This window comes from Canis lupus, chromosome 1 (assembly GCF_011100685.1).
Source record: "Canis lupus familiaris isolate Mischka breed German Shepherd chromosome 1, alternate assembly UU_Cfam_GSD_1.0, whole genome shotgun sequence".
NCBI classification, from domain to species: Eukaryota; Metazoa; Chordata; class Mammalia; order Carnivora; family Canidae; genus Canis; species Canis lupus.
The window spans coordinates 47,426,669-47,444,160 of record NC_049222.1 but is presented as its reverse complement, the minus strand read 5'-3'; the positions used below and the strand labels follow the sequence as shown (position 1 = coordinate 47,444,160).

The window sequence follows — 17,492 nt, the reverse complement described above, 5'->3', positions numbered from 1 at the left end:
ATTTCAGTAATTCTGTGTGGATTTACTTTTCCACACAATGAGTGTACGTCTATCACTATAAATATAACAAACACAGCATGGAGGAAAATTTGAGAAAGAAGGCTGGGACTATGGTCCATGGGTGGGCTGATGAGGACCTACACTACTGAGTTCAAAGTACTTTACCAAGAAAAACATCCCAAGGGAGACCCAGGGCTTGGCACAAAGGTGGATGCATTATCGAGCTGCTACTCCTTTCTCTCCTACTCAAGGACACATTGGTATGGGAGTGGTGAGGTAGAAAAGCTAACCTTGATGCTTCCATTTTTTTTTTAAGTCTCAAGCTATAGTACTGTAACTTTAGTGTTAGTTACACATTCATTGCTGTATACTCCAAAACAGTCTCAATACTTCATTTGCGAATTTCTGGTAGTTAAGTTTTCCAGTCTAATAAACCTCCCCAAAATGTAGTGGCTTAAAACAACACTGTTTGTTCACAAATACGCAGTCTGGAGAGAACATGGCTGGAATAGTTCATGTCTGCCCCATTTCACTTCCATTGGGGTGGCTCAAAGACTAGAGAAAGAGGGGAAATTGAATCATGTGAAGGCTCATCCGCTTGCATGTCTGGCTGCTGTGCCAGGAAGACTCAAATAGCCAGGGGCAGGAAGAGCTGCGGGATCCACGGGCACCTCTCCATACATGGTCCAGACTCACTCTACGTGCTCTCTATACTATGGGGAGTTTCTGTGTGATGTAGCTAGATTTCTCACATGGTAGCTCAAAGCTCCAAAGGTACATGCCCCATGAGAGAGAGAAAACTTGTGTACCAGATGAAAGCTTCATCACATGTCTAAAGTGGTCTCAGAAATCACACAGCATCACTTCTGCTGTGTGCTATTCTTTAGAACTAAGTCACTAAGGCAGACCTATATTCAAGGAGTGAAGAGTTATATTCCATTGTTTTTAAATGGAAAGAGGGTTAAAGATTTTATGAAGATATTCAAAACTGCCACACCAAGTATGGAAACAGAGAGGAAGAATACAGCACAAGAGACATGAAAGGAAAGGATCAGTAAAGGATGAAGGGCTGAAGTATATGAGAAGTGTTGAAACAGAAGACACTTGGGGCTGCGGTGCAAGGGACGAGGGAGGACTTCTCTTCACTGCCAGTGATGGGTCCAGTAACAACACCTGTGGGATTCAATGACTTGCCTTCTGGACATCAGAGGACACGTGGACAAGAGATCTCCACGGGCAAGAGTAATTTAAGACAATAAGGCAGGGACTCTAAGCAAGGGAGAAAGACACATTGGAAGAGGTGAGAGTGATCACCATGATGATTCAAACTTGCTCAAGAAAGTAAGAAAGGCAGAAGAGGAACAAGCAAAGTGAATTCAGGGCAAGAAGGAAAGAGCAGATACAGTACAGGAGAAAAAGGAAAAGGGAAAAGGTAAGCAGAAGATGAACATCCTAGAAGCTAAAGGAAGAAAAAGTTTCAAGTAAAGAGAAAGTGGTCATAATCTCCTCCGCCACTGAGAGAAAGGTAAAAACAAAAACAAGGACACTAGATTTTGTCATGGAAGTAGTCAGGAACACACATTTTGGGGACCCATTTAATTTTTACTATCTGTACAAGGAGAGGCAATAATTTCTCATCTCAGCAAGTAGAACTTACACCTTTAATAGACTCCAGTGTTTTGTGTTAAAATAAGCTGTTTCTCTATAATCTTGAGAAGCACCTGAAAAGCTACCAGATTTAGGGAGCTTAAATCTTTTCCCCAGCGAGTTAGATAGCCATTCCCCACTAATAGGACTACTTCAAGACAAACCACATCCAGCCTCAGAGGGCCATTGGCTACACTTTCCTCTATCAACCACCTTGCCCAGCCTTGTCACATTCTGATGGCTCTCAACACCAAGACCAAGTTCCCAAGGACTTTGAGGTCAGCATTTTTAAAAATTCAGTTAGAACATGTATGGAAATTATTGTATTCCTATTTTTAAAAATGGTGTGTTCTGTCCAAATGTGCTTAAAATGTTCTAAGATGAAAAGGTCTCATTACAGTTAAAAGTCTACCTCAAAAATCTCTAGAAGGATACAGAGAAGTCTATTCCAATGGTGCCTTAGCAACCAGCTGTGAAGAACCAAGAAGGCAGAGGGGGGAAAAAAGCCTAAATTAGGATAGCACAACTTCTACAGATTAGGAGAATGGAGTCAGGGAAAAGGATACACACACATACATACACACACACACACACACACACACACAGCTGTCACCTTTCTCTTCATTCTGGGACTGCTCATGGCAGAGGAAGATATTTTCTCTCTCATGTAGAGAACCAGGCAGATTGAAGAGTCTACAAGAGCTGAGGGCTGACTGGTTCAATCACAAATCTCTTCTATCAGGACTTTCAACTAAAGCCAGCCACATGACAAGAGGTGAGTAACAGGACCTTAATTACAAGGACTCTGAGAGTTTGTATCTAAGCTAGACATGGGATCAGAAAAGAGCTTCCATACTCAAAGTATTTTTAAGTGGGGAATAAAAAATTAAACTTTTATTTAAAAAATCAGTGAAAAACTAGATCAAATTAAACTGGCAGATGAAGATTTGTGATAAAGTATCTCACTTATCACAAGGACATATTTCTATAAACCTTGCTCTTAATTATATATAACTTCAATGATTGGATGATAGTTATGATTTATCTTTTGAAAACTACTTTACCATCATGCTTTTATAGCATAATAAATTGAATACCATGCTCAGGCCTAAGCATTTCAGCCCAAATGTCATAGTCATTGCCAGGACACACTTAAGAAAAAATCAAAACCTATGAAGTCTATCCCTTAAAACGAGGGTAAATGACAAGAATCAGCAAGAAATCCAAAAAAGAAAGATTAGAGATAGTATGAGGAATAAATTGAATATATTTATACAAACCAAATGAAAGCTAATTACATATATAAATGCAACAAAATATATGAACCTGAGAAACACAATAGTAAGTTCAAAAATTTGCAAGTTGAAAGTTGTAAGAGAAATCACTCCCACTCTAACAATGAGAACAAACCAGATTAGCTACAAAGCAATTTTTAAAAATATATCATGGAGCTGAGGATACAAATAATTTTAAATGTGTTGAGCCCTTCCCAAGAGAAAAAAAAAGACAATATCTGCTCTCATTCCTAGGAAAATGGCAGGAAGAACAGAAACCCACCATATCCAGGAGTAAGGAGAAAACAAGTAAATTTCTAGCAAGTTTAACAGCCATATAGTTGACCCTACAGATACGAATTCCAGGGAGCCTGGGACACAGAGTACCAGCCAACTCCTTCCCACTGATCCTCACCAAAAACACAGCAAGAATACACCAAAGGCTGGGGGTAGGGCAGGAGAGTTGAGAGGCAACTGCCCTGGTTTTGAGAAGGAAAGGATCTTCTCAAGGGTAAGGCAGGGGTCAGAGCATAAAAACTGAGAAAACCTCCCTTATGCACTTCAGGCCCTCACCCTAAGCATTGCAGCAGCACTCTGAACGCTGAGACCAGACTGCTAGACAAAGAGAGATGTGCTGAGATGAAGAAGGTTCATACAGTACTAAAAGCAAACTCCCAAGTAACCCAAAATGCTAATGGACTGGCTGACAAATCTTTCACAGTTGGGTAAGCTGATGCTGGCCTATGAAGTATAAAGAAATCTTAAGAATTCAGACTCCCCCCCCCTCAAAAAAAAATAATTCAGATCCCAATTCCTGCTGAAGGGAAAGTCTCTGCCCTCGAAACATTTGAGCTCAATGATGAAACAGATCTAACTAAAGCTTCAGGGAAGACCACACCCATTTTAATAAAAAACTAGATTGACTGAGCCCACACACTGGTGGCCTGATAAAAGGCATGCCCTTTTAAATTGCTGTGTCCTCTACAACTCTTTTACACACTATATCTGGCATGCAATCAAAAATTATGAGACTCACAAAGACGGGAGAAAATATAACCCATAGTCAAGAGAAGAAATAGCCAAAAGAAGTAGACCCAGAGATGATAAAGCTGTTGGAATCATTAGGCAAGGAATTCAGAATAACTACCAGAAAAATAGATAGATACATAGATACATAAATACATAGATAGATCGATCCAGTGGAAAATATGGACATGAATGGATGGAGAATTTCAGGAGAATAGAAGTTATTTCTTAGACTATATAAAAAACTATTTTTTTAAATGTAGAAACACTCAAAATAAAAAAAAAAAAAGACAACACAGATGGTTTAACATAAACAAGACACAGCAGAGGAAAGGATCAGTAAACATAAAGTCAGACCAATAGGAATTATTCAAACTGGAACACACACACACACACACACACACACACACACACACAAAGAGTATTAATAAAAACATAGGACAAGAAAGGCACAAAATAAATATCTGAAGAAATACTGGATAAAAAATTTTATAAAACTAATGAAAGATATCAACCCACAGATCCCAGAAGTCTTAGCAAACCCTGAGCCATATCAGTAGGAAAAAAAAAAAAAAAAAAAAAAACTACACCTTGGCATGTGTAGTTGAAACCAAACAAGATACACACACACAAAAAAAAAAAAGATAAAGAGAAAATCACCTGGGAAAAAACTCACAGGGGAAAACATTAAAAATAAAGGCTAACTTCTCATCAGAAACAAGAGATTAGAAGACAATGAGCCAATCTCTTAAAGCTCTGATTCAAACAACTATCAAACTAGAATTCTATATCCAGTGAAAATATCTTCTGTCCTTTAAAAATGAAGGCAAACATTTTCAGAAGAAGCAAAATCTCAAAGAAACTGTAACCAGCAGATCTGCATCAGGAAATGCTAAAAGAATTACTTTAGGCCAAAGGGAAATGATGTAGATGGAAGAAATAAATAGTACTAGAAATGATATGTAAATATAAAATTCTATTTAAAATTATCTCTATTTTATATATGTATAAATGTATGTTTTTTTAGATTTTATATGTTTTACTTTAAAATATATTTGCTTCATATATATATATTTATTTATGTTTCTGTTACATACTACTGACAACTTTAAAGTAGTAACATTACTGGGTTTATACACACACCAATGACAATAGAGTCACAAAGGGTGGGAGAAGTAAGTAGAATTATAATGTTTTAGGTTTCCTACATTATTTGTGAAGTATAGTATTACTATTTGGAGGTTGACCATGACAGGGTAAAGAGACATATTCTTATCTCCTACATAACTACTAAAAAAAATACAAAGAAATATAGCTGAAAATTTTAAAGGAAATAAAATGGAATATTCAAAATATGCAGTTCATCTAAATGAAGGCTAGAAGGAGAAAAGAGAAATAATACATATTACATAAACACAAAACAAATGCCAAAATCATAAACTTAAACTTAACAATAAAATTTGAATATGGACTGTTGTAGCCACATTAAATTTACTGAAATTGATACTATTATAGCTGACTCTTGAACAAAATGGGGATTGGAGTGCCAACCCCACTTTATCCCTACACAGCTGAAAACTGGTGTATAACTTTCAACATCCTCAAAATTTAACTACTTGCATAGCCTCCTGTTGACCAGCAGCCTTATGGATAACATAAATAGTCCATTAACACATGTTTTGTAAGCTATATGTATTATACACTGTACTATTGCAGTCAAGTAAGCTAAAGGAAAGAAAATGCTACTAAGAAAACCATAGGAAGAACAAATACATTTATAGTACCGTACTGTGAAAAAAAAATCATACTTAAGTGAACCAGCACAGCTCAAACCTGTGTTGTTCAAGGGTTAAGGATACTATTTACAGAAGAAAAATTTTCTTAAGAATTAAATGCTGAAAAATGTGGGTAGAAAAGGACACAATGAAAAAAAAATAAAAAAAAAGAAAAAAAAGAAAAGGACACAATGTCTGTAATTTACTCTTTAATGGTCCAGAGAGAGGGAGGGAAAAGAACAGAGATGGAGAGTTTTTAATATCTATAAAAATTTCTTTACACATACAAAAGAAATTTGTTCACATTTTTTTAGATAAAAAAAATAAGCCAAACTAAACAAACTATTGTTTGGGAATGCACACATTAAAAGACCTTGAGGAAAAATAAATAAATAAATAAATAAATAAATAAATAAATAAATAAATAAAAGACCTTGAGGAAAAAGAGGCAAGGCATTAACACTGATGAAAGCTCAGGTGGTGATGACCTCAGGAAGAGGCAGGGAGATGAAACCCAGAGGGTGTGAGTAGATTCAAAAGCCCTGGTATCAGTGTGGTTCTTGAGTTGAGTGGTAGTTTCACAAGTACTCTTTACAGTATTTTATTTCAAAACTTGCATACATGTTACATAGAATCTTCTTAGGAGTCTAATATTACAGTTTTTAAAGAGCAGAAATTGAGGAGGTAGATCATCCAGTTTATAAAAATTAGTTTGAATTGATATCAACGTTTATAGTTAGGAAAGAACTAAAGGAAAGCATTAAAATGGTCCCCAATCCTTACCTGAATCAACTTTTTATCAGATCCAAAGTCCTGGATGTAACTAATTAGGAGTATCTAATGAGGGACACCTGGGTGGCTCAGTGGTTGATCGTCTGCCTGTAGCTCAGGTAGTGATCTTGGGGTCCTGGGATCAAGTCCCATATTGGGCTCCCTGCATGGAGCCTGCTTCTACCTCTGCCTCCCTCTCTCTGTCTCTCATGAATAAATAAATAAAATCTTAAAAAAAAAGTGAAATATCTATTAACCACCAATGTTCTCCCTTTCCTAACAACCTCAGCTGCAAAAAAAAAAAAAAAAAAAAAAATGAATACACTTCCTTAAAACACTTAATTTGAATTCTCTTGCTAAGACACAGTAACTCTGCAATGAATAAATTACGTGCAACATTGCTCTGCAAAGGAAAAATCTCCAGGTTTTGTAGACATGGCCCACTAAATAATTGACCATCATTACCCTATTATAGAAACCTACAGGCGTCCTTTCTGTGTGACTTCCTATCACTTCCCACTAGCTGAGAGTCAACAGGATCCTTAAGAGTTTTATTAAGTAAATTCAAGTATCCAAAGTCAAGAACCCATAAAATGTGAAATTATTCCAGGTACTGGTAGTAGAGGGTAACATTCTTATATATCACAGAGTGCTTTATTTGCTTACAGCATTTAGTTAAAAAAAAAAAAAAAAGAAAAGAAAAGAAAAGAAAGAAAAGAAAACCTAGGAAAAAGTCTTAGTTAGCCAAGTAAATATCCCAACTCTGTCACTAGTTTTCTAAGTAACTAAGAAAACCTTTTATTTCCTCTGCTTCAATTAATGAATTTGAAAAAGGATGAGACCTGCTTCTAAAATCAGAAGAATTACAACTAATAATCAAAAATTCTAAGCCAAATGTGTTCTAGAAGGCATTATTATGTTATTAATGTTGAAGACTTTACATGATGAAGAACTAAAGCACAAGGAAGTTATTTTTTAGTTTCAATATTACCATTATTCCATAAACAGCAAATATTTACTGAGAGCCAGCTATGTACCAGATACTATTTTAAGTCCTAGAGTACAATTGTGAACAAAACTAACGCATTCCCTATCCTCACGGAACTTACATGTGTTGATCTTGCACACAAATGAAAGGATTAGCACCCTCAGGTCAAGAGCTCAATAATAAGGTTTTGAAGCCACTTAAAATTCTTGTGTGGGGGCAGCCCGGGTGGCTCAGCGGTTTGGCGCCGCCTTCGGCCCAGGGAGTAATCCTGGACATCCAGGATCGAGTCCCACGTCAGGCTCCCTGCATGGAGCCTGCTTCTCCCTCTGCCTGTCTCTCTGCCTCTCTCTCTCGCTCTGTGACTCTCATGAATAAATCAATAAAATCTTTAGGAAAAAAAAAAATCTTGTGTGGATCCACAGTGGGTTACAGAGTGTCCCTGACACCATCTACTTGGTTAATAGGAAATGTTCAGGGTAACATCCTGATGGTCATCTACTATCAATCCCGTGGTGTTCTACAGTGCACAGCATGGCCAGCATCTGGCCAGAAGACAGGGCACTTCCCGTATGTTTCCTGAGATGGCGGATAACTTGATGCAGTTCTGAATAGGACAGTTGAGAAAAGACAGGGTCCTTATATATTATAAGGGTAGTATCTTCTACTGAATAATAAAGGATTTCCAATTTATAAGGGAGAGATTATTATTGGAAATAGCACCTTTGTTTATGGGGGACAGTCCCTTGTTCCATCTTCAAAGCAAACATCACCCCAGTTCTACTACCAGTCAGTCATCAACTACTTCAAAGGGGATTAGCCAAAGAAAGAAGGAGGAAGAGGAGGAGGAGGAAGAAGAAACAAAGGGAAGGAGGGAGAGGAAAAGGAAGGGAGAAGGGAAGGAGAGGGGAGACGAAAAAACGTGGCTTTAAAAAAAAATCATCAGTGGTGATGAGGATTAAGGAGGGCACCTGATGTGACTGAGCACCGGGTGTTATACACAACTGATAAATTATCGAACACTACATCTGAAACTAACTATGTACTATATGTTGGCTAATTGAATTTAATATTTTTAAAAAATCGATGGACTTCCAGTGATGAGAAATTTAGGAATGCTTCCACACTCCCAAGTGTTTCCACCCCAATGACATCTGTGGCCACAGCACATAAATGGGAGACCGTCAAGTCCTAGATCTGAGCAGGTCTCCCCTCACATCACAGCGGCTTCTGGAAACACGAGCCTCACCTGGATGCCTGGTTCATCTCTTTCTTTCTGCCCCTGTGATCAGAGACTACAAGATGTCAATAGTTCAGGACCAAAGACTTTTTATTTTCAAAATCTCAACTCAAAACATAAGCAGGCTGTACATTTGTGTGGGTCAGAGAAGAAGAGATGAAGAAATTTATAATGTTCACTGATCTTTTCAAATTGATCTTCTGGGGATGTGAGAATGAGGATGTTGCTTTGAGTCTCAGGTGGGCCAGGCCCTCAGTAACTGCAAGGAGCAGTGACAGGTCTCTCAACAGCACTGCCACAGCTTCCTTCCATCCTGAATACAGCTACAAAATGCTGACACTCTATCAGTACGTATGCTGAATACGAGATGCCTCAAAATACATAGCCTGGCCCTACTTGAAAATGAGTGGAGTTGCATCAGGTTGCTTCTAGTAGTTTTCTTTACCGTCTTCACAGTTCTAAGATGGTAGCTCTGGAAACAGAAGTGAAATCCAGTCCCTGCTTCTTGGATGCTTCCTCCGTGCTCCTGCCCAGGTCTGGACAAGTGGGGGTCCTGGACATCTCTGCAGGACTCCCCCTCTGAAGGGGCAAGAGTGGAGTCACTCCTCAGACTCATATAGAAATCTTCATTTCAACTGCAAACTACACAGTTCTGCATTATTTTCAGCCCAATATACTATCACTGTTATACTTACTAACTCACTCCCTTCTTCAAAGGCTCTCAGAAAAGGTAGTGGTTTGGAGGCTACTTCTAAGGTTTGCTCTAAAAATATGTGCTGTTAATTGAGTACTTACTTTGGATGAGACATTGTACAAACTATACCTTTTCATTTGATCTTTGTACCACTTTAAGGTAGATATTATTGATCCCATTTAACAGATGGGAAAACTGAGGCTTAGAAACGTCAAATTCTGTGCCCAGGGTCATACTTCTAGTTAGAACCCTGGGATCTGTCCTTCCCAAGCCCATTCCTGTAAGCACTCTTCTATACTTGCAGGGAGAATGGCACCATGGATCAGAAAGGGCAATGGCTTTGTAGTCAGAAGCCAGGCCACTAATTAGTATGTGACCCTCAGTGGTCTTTTCATCTCTCGATGCCTGTCACCTCACCTGCACTGTGGGAATAATCACCCCACACACACACCCTGCCTTTTTCTCAGGGGTCAGAGGCACTATCAACACCTGTTGCTGTGCTCCAATAGGTCATTTTCTCCAGTAGGAACTTCTTTGTCCTCTGTTCAAGGTTGGGAATGAGAAGTGGGGTGGGGGAAGAACTGCAGGAAAAGGAAGTCTGAAGCGAAGTCCTGTGTCTTCTTTTCAAATGTTGCACTTGCCTTTTGTAACTCTATGGGGAAAAATGGACTCTAATGTTTGAACATGAATTCTACTAATATTAAAGTTATCTGGACATGAAATTAATCCAAATAGGCAAACACTATAGTATGTGTCCAATAAATAACTAAAGAAAGAGCTTAGAAGGAAGGCAGGCCTGGCAGTGAGCAGACAAAACTGGCATTTTCTCCTGATCTCTTTTAGGCTGCTGGCATTTCATCTCCTATGCATGGAACTAATTGCTTCTCTGAGTCTATCAAATTAATTTGGCCAAAGTTATTTAATTTCACTTTGTCATTAGCAATGATAAAGAACTTAAAAGCAACATAGTGACACTATTCTTAGCCAAACCGTAATATTCTATAGTTTGAACACAGCCCTATGATTTTTCCCAACCGAGGCATCAGGCTAGGATTGGCCTATTTTCTTGAAATTTCAAATTGCCTAATTGAAACAACACTCATGGAGACCACACACACACACACACACACACACACACACACATACACACACACAGCCTATCTAAAAATGAAGCTATCAATAGTAGCTAATAAAATCCCAGCACACATGTTTATTCCTACAGCCATCCGTTAGCATAATGCTGACGCAGAGAAAGATCCCTAACAATCTTCTAGTGAGGACTTTGGGGAACTCTTGAAGAAACACACACAGAGCTTAAAAGGTAAAAATGAATTTATGATGGTTTGCTTAAAAGCAGTACTTGAATAAAGAAAATGAAAGATAGTAAGTATAACTAGTGGGGATCTCTAACCATACAGTGGGGATTGGAGTGTACGCAGAAAATGAAACATTCATCATCCTGCAGGAAACACCTGTGGCTGAAGCTCACAAAATTAACCTATTTTCCCCACCATTAAAAGTGCTAAAAAGAGCAAAAATGCCAATATAGATCAGTTCAAAAATTTTTTTACCTTTAGGAACATAGTGAATACTATCTATCTAGAAGACCACCTCTAGGGAAAGCCACCATTAGAAGGATGGTATTTGTGTTCAACCACAGAGCATTGTCACTCCAGTGCCTGAATCTATTATGACTCAGACCCGAGTCTGTAAGGATGAGTGGCTGGCTCTGGAGGGGGACAAGGGGATTAACAGAGGAACAGAGCATTTCTCCTGCCATTCCCAAAGCCTTTGCACACCTCCCCCTCCCATCCCCAAGGTCCCCAACAGGCTCTACCCTAGCTGCAAATGTGCCCCAAAGTTCAACTTCTGGGAGAGACCTGGGAAATTTACATAGTCAGAAAGGAAGGGGTTGTGTGTGAGGCCTGGGGGAGGTGCGTGGCTCACCTGTGAGATCTCTCTCCTCACCTGGTCTAACTCAATCCTGCTAAAACCGTGCATCATAGCACAATGCCAGAGAAAAAAATGTTTCCCCCCAGAGTCACAGGGCTTTACATGAAAAGTATTACATTGTCAAGAGAGCATTCGTTTCTGATAGAGATAGCATTCGTAATACCAGACACTGGGCACAAAATCAGAGCCTATTAATACTTATCAAAGACAAAAGTAAATAAACACAAAGGTTTAATTAACCCTATGCAACGGAAGATGGAGACTGAATGGGTATCATGCCCCATCATTAAGCCAGGTAAGGAAACACAAAGCACTCCCCAATAACGGTATTGTCTCCTTTTAAGTGTGTGTGTGTGTGGGGGGGGGGGGGTGTGGCTACAACTTTTATTGTGTATAGGACACCAAGAATTACATAAGAAGCTGCATTGCAAATGTTGGACCCAATAAAAGCAATTGAAATTGATTCTGGAATGTGGTTAAAGTACTTTATCTAATCTATTAATAAATAAGAAGATCTTTCATTAGTTGGCAGGAGGACAGTCGCTAGTGGCCAACCTGATTTTCCTGAAAACGGAGAAGACCAGCATGCACCTTTTCTTTTTTCTTTTTTCTTTTTTTTTTTTTTCAAATCAAAGCCCTAAAGTCCCAAAGTGCTGTTTCTGGAAACCGAAGTTACCATGCAGTGTCCGACTTTTCCTGAACTGGGCAAAAAAAAAAAAAAAAAAAGTCTCGTTTCACCTGTTCCCGAACATTGCGCGGGGCCGTGGGGGGGGGGGGGAGGGAGGAGGGAGGAGAAAGTGTGTATCTTCAACATTTTTGATCGGAACTTTTTTTAAAAGCGAAGAGTTTGGAGACCACGTTATGGTAACTCGGAAAACTGTGGATCAAAGGCGAGCATCTAAGGAGAACGAAACATTGAAATCATCCTTCCAGGCCCCCTTGGGCAGCCTCCACTTTGAAACAACCAAGATTCTCCACCGCTCAGCGAAGGCACCTAGAAGAGCCGGCGGATGAGCGGCCCGCGATGGGCCCCGGCTCGCGAGCCAGAAGGGAGGCCCACTGCCCTGACGCCCGCGGGGGCTCCAGCCTCCCCTCCCTTCCCGCGCGAGGGCTGCCCCGGGCTGGCCGGCGGGGCTCCGACTGCACCTGCGAGGCGCGGCGCGGCGCCGCCCCGCCCGGGAGCCCGAGGCCGCCACGCCCTCCCCGCGCGCCCTGCCCCCTCGCCGCTCCCCAGCCGACCCCGGGCCGCGTCCCCTCCGCGGGCCCGAGCGCCGACAGACCCTCGGGAGCGCAACAGGGGCAGGCGGGCTCGCATTATGTAACAGCGTGCAGATCCCTCAGGGACGGCTTCTGGAAAACGAAAGTAGCGAGAGGAGGGGCGGGGGGCGGGGGCGGGGGTCGGGGGGCGAGGGGAGCAGGGCGCCGCGGAGCTTTCGCCGCCACTTACTCGAAGGCGAAGAAGAGTCCGCTAGTGACCAGAATGAGGACGAGAGTCAGGTAGAAGACGCCCGTCTGCCGGGCCATCATGATCCTGCCGTTGCAGAAGAACTTGTTTCTGCCCGGGAAAACCTCCCATTTCCTCCGGGCCGCGATTTTCTTCTTCTTGTGGGGCGACTCCATGGGGGAGGAGCTGTGGGTGCTGATCTGACTGTACTCGCAGTCTTTCATGGGCCCGCCGCCGCCGGGAGGCATCCGCGAGCGCAGCCGGCTGGGGGCGCACGCCCCCCGGAGCCCCCCGGCCGCGCGGGCCCCGCCGAGCCACGACCGCCGCCGGCCGCCCGGCCGCCCCCCGAGCCGCGGCGCCGCGGCCCCTACGCCGGCTGCCGGCTCGGCGACAACTTCGCCGAGGACACCCAGGTTAACCCTCGCGGGAGCCCCGCTGTCATAGCCCGGACCCCCTCCGGGAGGGACGGGGCTCGCCCGCAGCCCGCGGCGGCGGTCCTCAGTCGCTTCCAGCCCGCGCGCCCGGGGCTCCGGGGCCCCCGGTGCGCCGCGCGCCCGCCCCCTCGCGCGGCCCCCGCCGCCCCGGCCCGCCGGCCCCCGAGCGCTGCTGCCGCCGCTGCCGCTGCCGCTGCCGCCGCCGCTGCTGCTGCTGCGCCCCGAGGGGACACGAGGCGGCGACCCCCGCGCCGGCTTCCCCGCGAGCCACTGGGGCGCCGCGGCCAGGTTTATTCTAATCCTTCCTCCCGGCGGTGGATCCTCCCCAGGAGAGAGCGATGGAAACTGGGAGGCAGCTCGCGGCACCGGCAACCCCTCCCAGGGGTGGGTGGGGAAACCGAGCACGTTCTTCTGTCAGGAGCGGGCTCGGCGACAGCCCGGGCGCTGCTCGCGCGGCCACCCCGCGCCGGCGCGCCTGGCAGCCGAGCCCAGCCCGCGGCCCCCGCGCGGGGCTGCCGGGGCTGCCGGGGCCGCGGGGGCTGGGGGGCCGGGGGTCGCGGCGGCGGCTCGCTCGGGGCTTCCCGCCCCATAGGGGCCGGGCCGGGCGCAGGGAGGGCCGCCGCGGGGCGAGCGCCACAGACACTTGTTTGCGAGGCTCAGCCCCGGCGCGCGCGCGGCGCTCCGAGCGGGCCCGCCTCCTCCCGGCCCGGGGGGCGGCGGCCCGCGCCCAGCAGCCGGGCTCCTCCTCCGGCTCCTCCTCCTCGCCCGCCCCAGTGCCCTCGGGCGGGCCCGGCACGACCCCCGGGCGGACAGGCGGGCGGGCGCTGGGCGCTCCCCGGCCCCGCTCGCGGACTGCGGCCGCCGCCTCGGCGTGCGCACACACACCCACACACACACACGCACGCGGCGGCAGGTCCATGCCAGCGGCTCCCGGGGACCCGAGGAGCCCGCGCCCCCGGAGAGGTGACCCTCCCGGGCCTGCGCCGGCTCTTGCTCTTCCTCCCCCGGCGGGGGCGGGGTGCCCGGCGACGGGATGGGGAGACACTCTACGAGGCGGGCCTGGCTCCGGGGCCAGGTGTCCCGCAGGGAGCGCAGAGCGCTCTGGGTCCCCTGCGGCCCCGAGGACAAGCCCGCGGCGGCCGCGCTGCGCGGGGCTTGCTGCCTCCCAGCCCTTTCTTTCTCACTTCTCCGACACGGCCGCTCGCGATGTACTCGCTTTATTTCTCCCCTTTCCCCCCCGCGAGCTCCCACGGCCGCAGAGGGACGGCCGCTGTCCTCTCCAGCCCGCGCCTCCCCTGCCCGGGGCCCCGCCCGACCGGCCCGGCCGACGCGCGCCCGGCTCGCGCCCTCCCCGACTTTGCCGCGGGGTCGGAGCCCGCGCCCGGTGGGCACAACCCGTGGGCAGCGGAAAGCGGAGGCAGCCGGGCGGGGACGCTCGATTTTCCGAGCCCCGCTTTCCTTTCACTGCCCACTGGGATGTGTAGTTCTTCCTCTCGCCGACTGACTCCGAGAGCGAGCACGGCTCGGGGAGCAAAGAAACTACAAATCCCGGCATGCCCCGCGACGAAAGCGGGTGCGGCGTGGTGCTGGGCGTTCTGGTGCCGGGAGACGAGCTGGGGACTAACAAAGGGAAGGGTGAGGAGCGGCGGTGCCTGCGAGGGGCTGGGCTCTTGACCCGTGACACACGTTCTTTATCTAATCTTGACCGCAACCCTGCGAGGCACTATTGTGTCCAGTTTAAAGAATGCTCTACTTGCCAGAGATCGCAGTGCGCCCTGGTGGTGGAGATGGGACGGACCCCAGAGCCCTGGGAGTTTCCTTTACGAAGCGCTTCAGTGTCAAAGGCAGAGGAGCTTGGTGTCTCCAAGAGAGGAGAGGAACTGGGGCCAGTTGGAAGGAGCTGCCTGTGGTAAGGGAAGGGTGGTAGGGATGCCAGTTATCGTAGGGCATGGAACGATGAAGAGTCATGAAAAACGTGGAAATTGACAAGGGTCCCTTCCAGCGCAGGTTAGGGGAACGGAACGGGTCGGATTTGCAACATACAATCAGGATTGGATTTGAACGATTTTGGATTTTGTAGGACAGATGAGCATATTATAGGATCAAGTACCTTGTGACTGCACTACTTAAAACAGCAACAACGACAACGACTGGCAAGGCTTAGACGTTTCAAGTGAAAGGTCTCATATGTGTACCTGTTCTTTAGCTCATCGGATCAAGGGGATGTTCTTCTTACTCAGTTTATAGAATGTACCCTTTCTTCCCGTGTCCAGCTAATAGACTAGATCCATCGACTTCCTGGGCTTTAAAAAGACTCCTATTTTGGTTGTCAAGGAAGCCTTAATTTTTCACTGTTATACTTTTAAAAACTCCTTTTCTGTTAGAGATACTAAAGTATGCGCATGTGCTTTAAAATACTCCATCCCACCCATGCCCAAAACCACGGACGAACGTATAGATGAATCAATACCGGCAAACTATAGAAAATCATTTACATTGGGTGATATATCTTAATTCGTTATCAATTGCCGCAAATTACTACAGATTTAGCAGCTCAAAACAACACCAATTTATTGTCTCATACTTTTTATGGGTCAGGTGTCCAGGCACCTCACCCACCTAAGCAGGGTCCTCTGCTTAGGGTCTTAAGCTACCCTCAAGGGGTTGGCGAGGCTGTGTTTTATTTGGAGGCTCAACTGGAAAAGCATCAGCTTCCTTGCTCACCCAGGTCATTGGCAGATTTTATTTCCTTGCAGCTGTAGGACTGAAGACTCTGGCTTTTTGCTAGCTGTCAACTGGAGATCGCCCTCAGCTCCTGGAGCTCCTTGTCACATGTCCTTTCCCAACATGGCCACTGATTTCATCAAGCCAGCAAGAAGAGTCCCCGAAATAAGTTTGTCAGCAAGGTGGAATCTTACACATAGGGGTGATCACATAGGGGTGACATCAAACTGCCATATTCTATTGGTTTCCAGCAAGTCACAGGTTTTGCAAACACTCAGGGGAGAGGATTATATACAGGGTATAGACACCAGGATGAGGGGGCCACTCTAGTATCTGTCTATCACAGGGTACAAGAGGATCCATTATGCTAGTCTTATCTATATCTACTTATGTTTATGTTTGAAATTTTCTATAATAAAAAGAAATTATTACTTCTTGAATTATATCTGAGTTTCCTATTGCAAATAAGTTTCTAGATAAGCTGGTATGATTGCTTTCCCTCGTCTCCCTAGAAAGTCCTTCTTTCTTCCCACTGCATGTTTACTTACACCTAGAGCAATAGATTCCCTTAGGACACACACCTAAAGAAATTCACTAGAACCTGGCATGACAGCAACAGATTTTAGCTCACCATCTAAAAACTACTCTGTAAGGCATGAGTTTACTCATTCATTCATTTCACAGTTGTTTATTTAGGGGCCTACTTTGTGCCAGATGTGTTTTAAGTACTATTTAAGTGGCAGGGATAGACAAAGATCCAAAAACAGACATTTATATTTGAGGACTAGAGGGAGGGGTGGACAAAACAAACAATAAATGGAAATAAAACGCAAACAACAGAAGCAAAGAAATGCTAGATGATGGCAATTTCAGAGAGCATTTACAAGAAAAAAAGCAGGGTCGTGGAATAGAGAGAATTGAGAGAGGGGACACGAGCAGAGAACCAAGTGATAAGAAATAGCAAGTACAAAGGCCTCGAGGCAGATCAAGTCTGGAAGATTCTAGGGGTACTAAGAAAAGATGGTCTGGCTGGAATAGAGTGAGGGATGGTAAGAGGGAAGGAAGGCTGGGAGGAAACGGGATCAGTGAGATGACTGGAATGGACTCCGCATGCACTGGGAAGGCACTTAATCTGTGACCACAATTATATTAAGTGGTGACGGGTCAGAAAGAAGAGTAACCTATAGTACTGGCCTTCGAGGAATGCTTAGATTCCACACTGTAGTGCTAGAAGGACCTCAGTGCATCTAGAATTATAGACCTGAACATTTGTTTTGCATACACGAAAACTGAGGCCAAGAAAAACAATGGCCTGCTAAAAATTCTTTGAGAATTCCTCACAATAGCAAATAATCCATAAGCGAATCTTGAATTGAAAGAGTTCATCCTCTGATTTAAAGCTTTAGAAAACTGATAACAATTATTTAGTGCCTTTCATGGACAAGACAGTGTGATAAATATGAATATGAAGCATACATATGCTGAATCTGTTAGAGAAGCTATAGCTCAGTTTGGAAACAAGATG

The 17,492-nt window shown here is 44.9% G+C and overlaps 2 protein-coding genes across 5 annotated transcripts in view; one reads left to right on the top strand and one right to left on the bottom strand.

Moving 5' to 3' along the window:
* The window catches only part of ZDHHC14 (zinc finger DHHC-type palmitoyltransferase 14), a 283,131-nt gene extending 270,027 nt beyond the window's left edge, over nucleotides 1–13,104 (bottom strand). For 2 of the 4 annotated variants that reach the window (XM_038526425.1, XM_038526427.1), the window contains exon 1: nucleotides 12,813–13,057. In XM_038526425.1, coding sequence (XP_038382353.1) covers nucleotides 12,813–13,057 — 245 coding nt within the window. Of the gene's footprint in view, nucleotides 1–12,812 lie in introns of all 4 variants that reach the window. The other 2 variants (XM_038526426.1, XM_038526424.1) reach the window with 2 other exon arrangements.
* A 1,506-nt stretch (nucleotides 13,105–14,610) lies between these two features.
* On the top strand, nucleotides 14,611–16,412 carry LOC119870662. Its single transcript, XM_038525596.1, has 2 exons — nucleotides 14,611–15,152; nucleotides 16,000–16,412. The coding sequence occupies exons 1-2, from the start codon at nucleotides 14,797–14,799 to the stop codon at nucleotides 16,295–16,297; spliced, it is 654 nt and encodes a 217-aa protein (XP_038381524.1). The 5' UTR covers nucleotides 14,611–14,796; the 3' UTR covers nucleotides 16,298–16,412.
* Nucleotides 16,413–17,492: the final 1,080 nt, after the last annotated feature.

Excerpts from the sequence above, each read along its gene's own strand:
- LOC119870662 (XM_038525596.1), top strand. The coding sequence starts at position 14,797 with ATGCCCCGCGACGAAAGCGGGTGCGGCGTGGTGCTGGGCGTTCTGGTG. Across the intron at positions 15,153-15,999 it reads GTTGGAAGGAGCTGCCTGTG|CTGTAGGACTGAAGACTCTG; the intron begins GTAAGGGAAGGG and ends ATTTCCTTGCAG.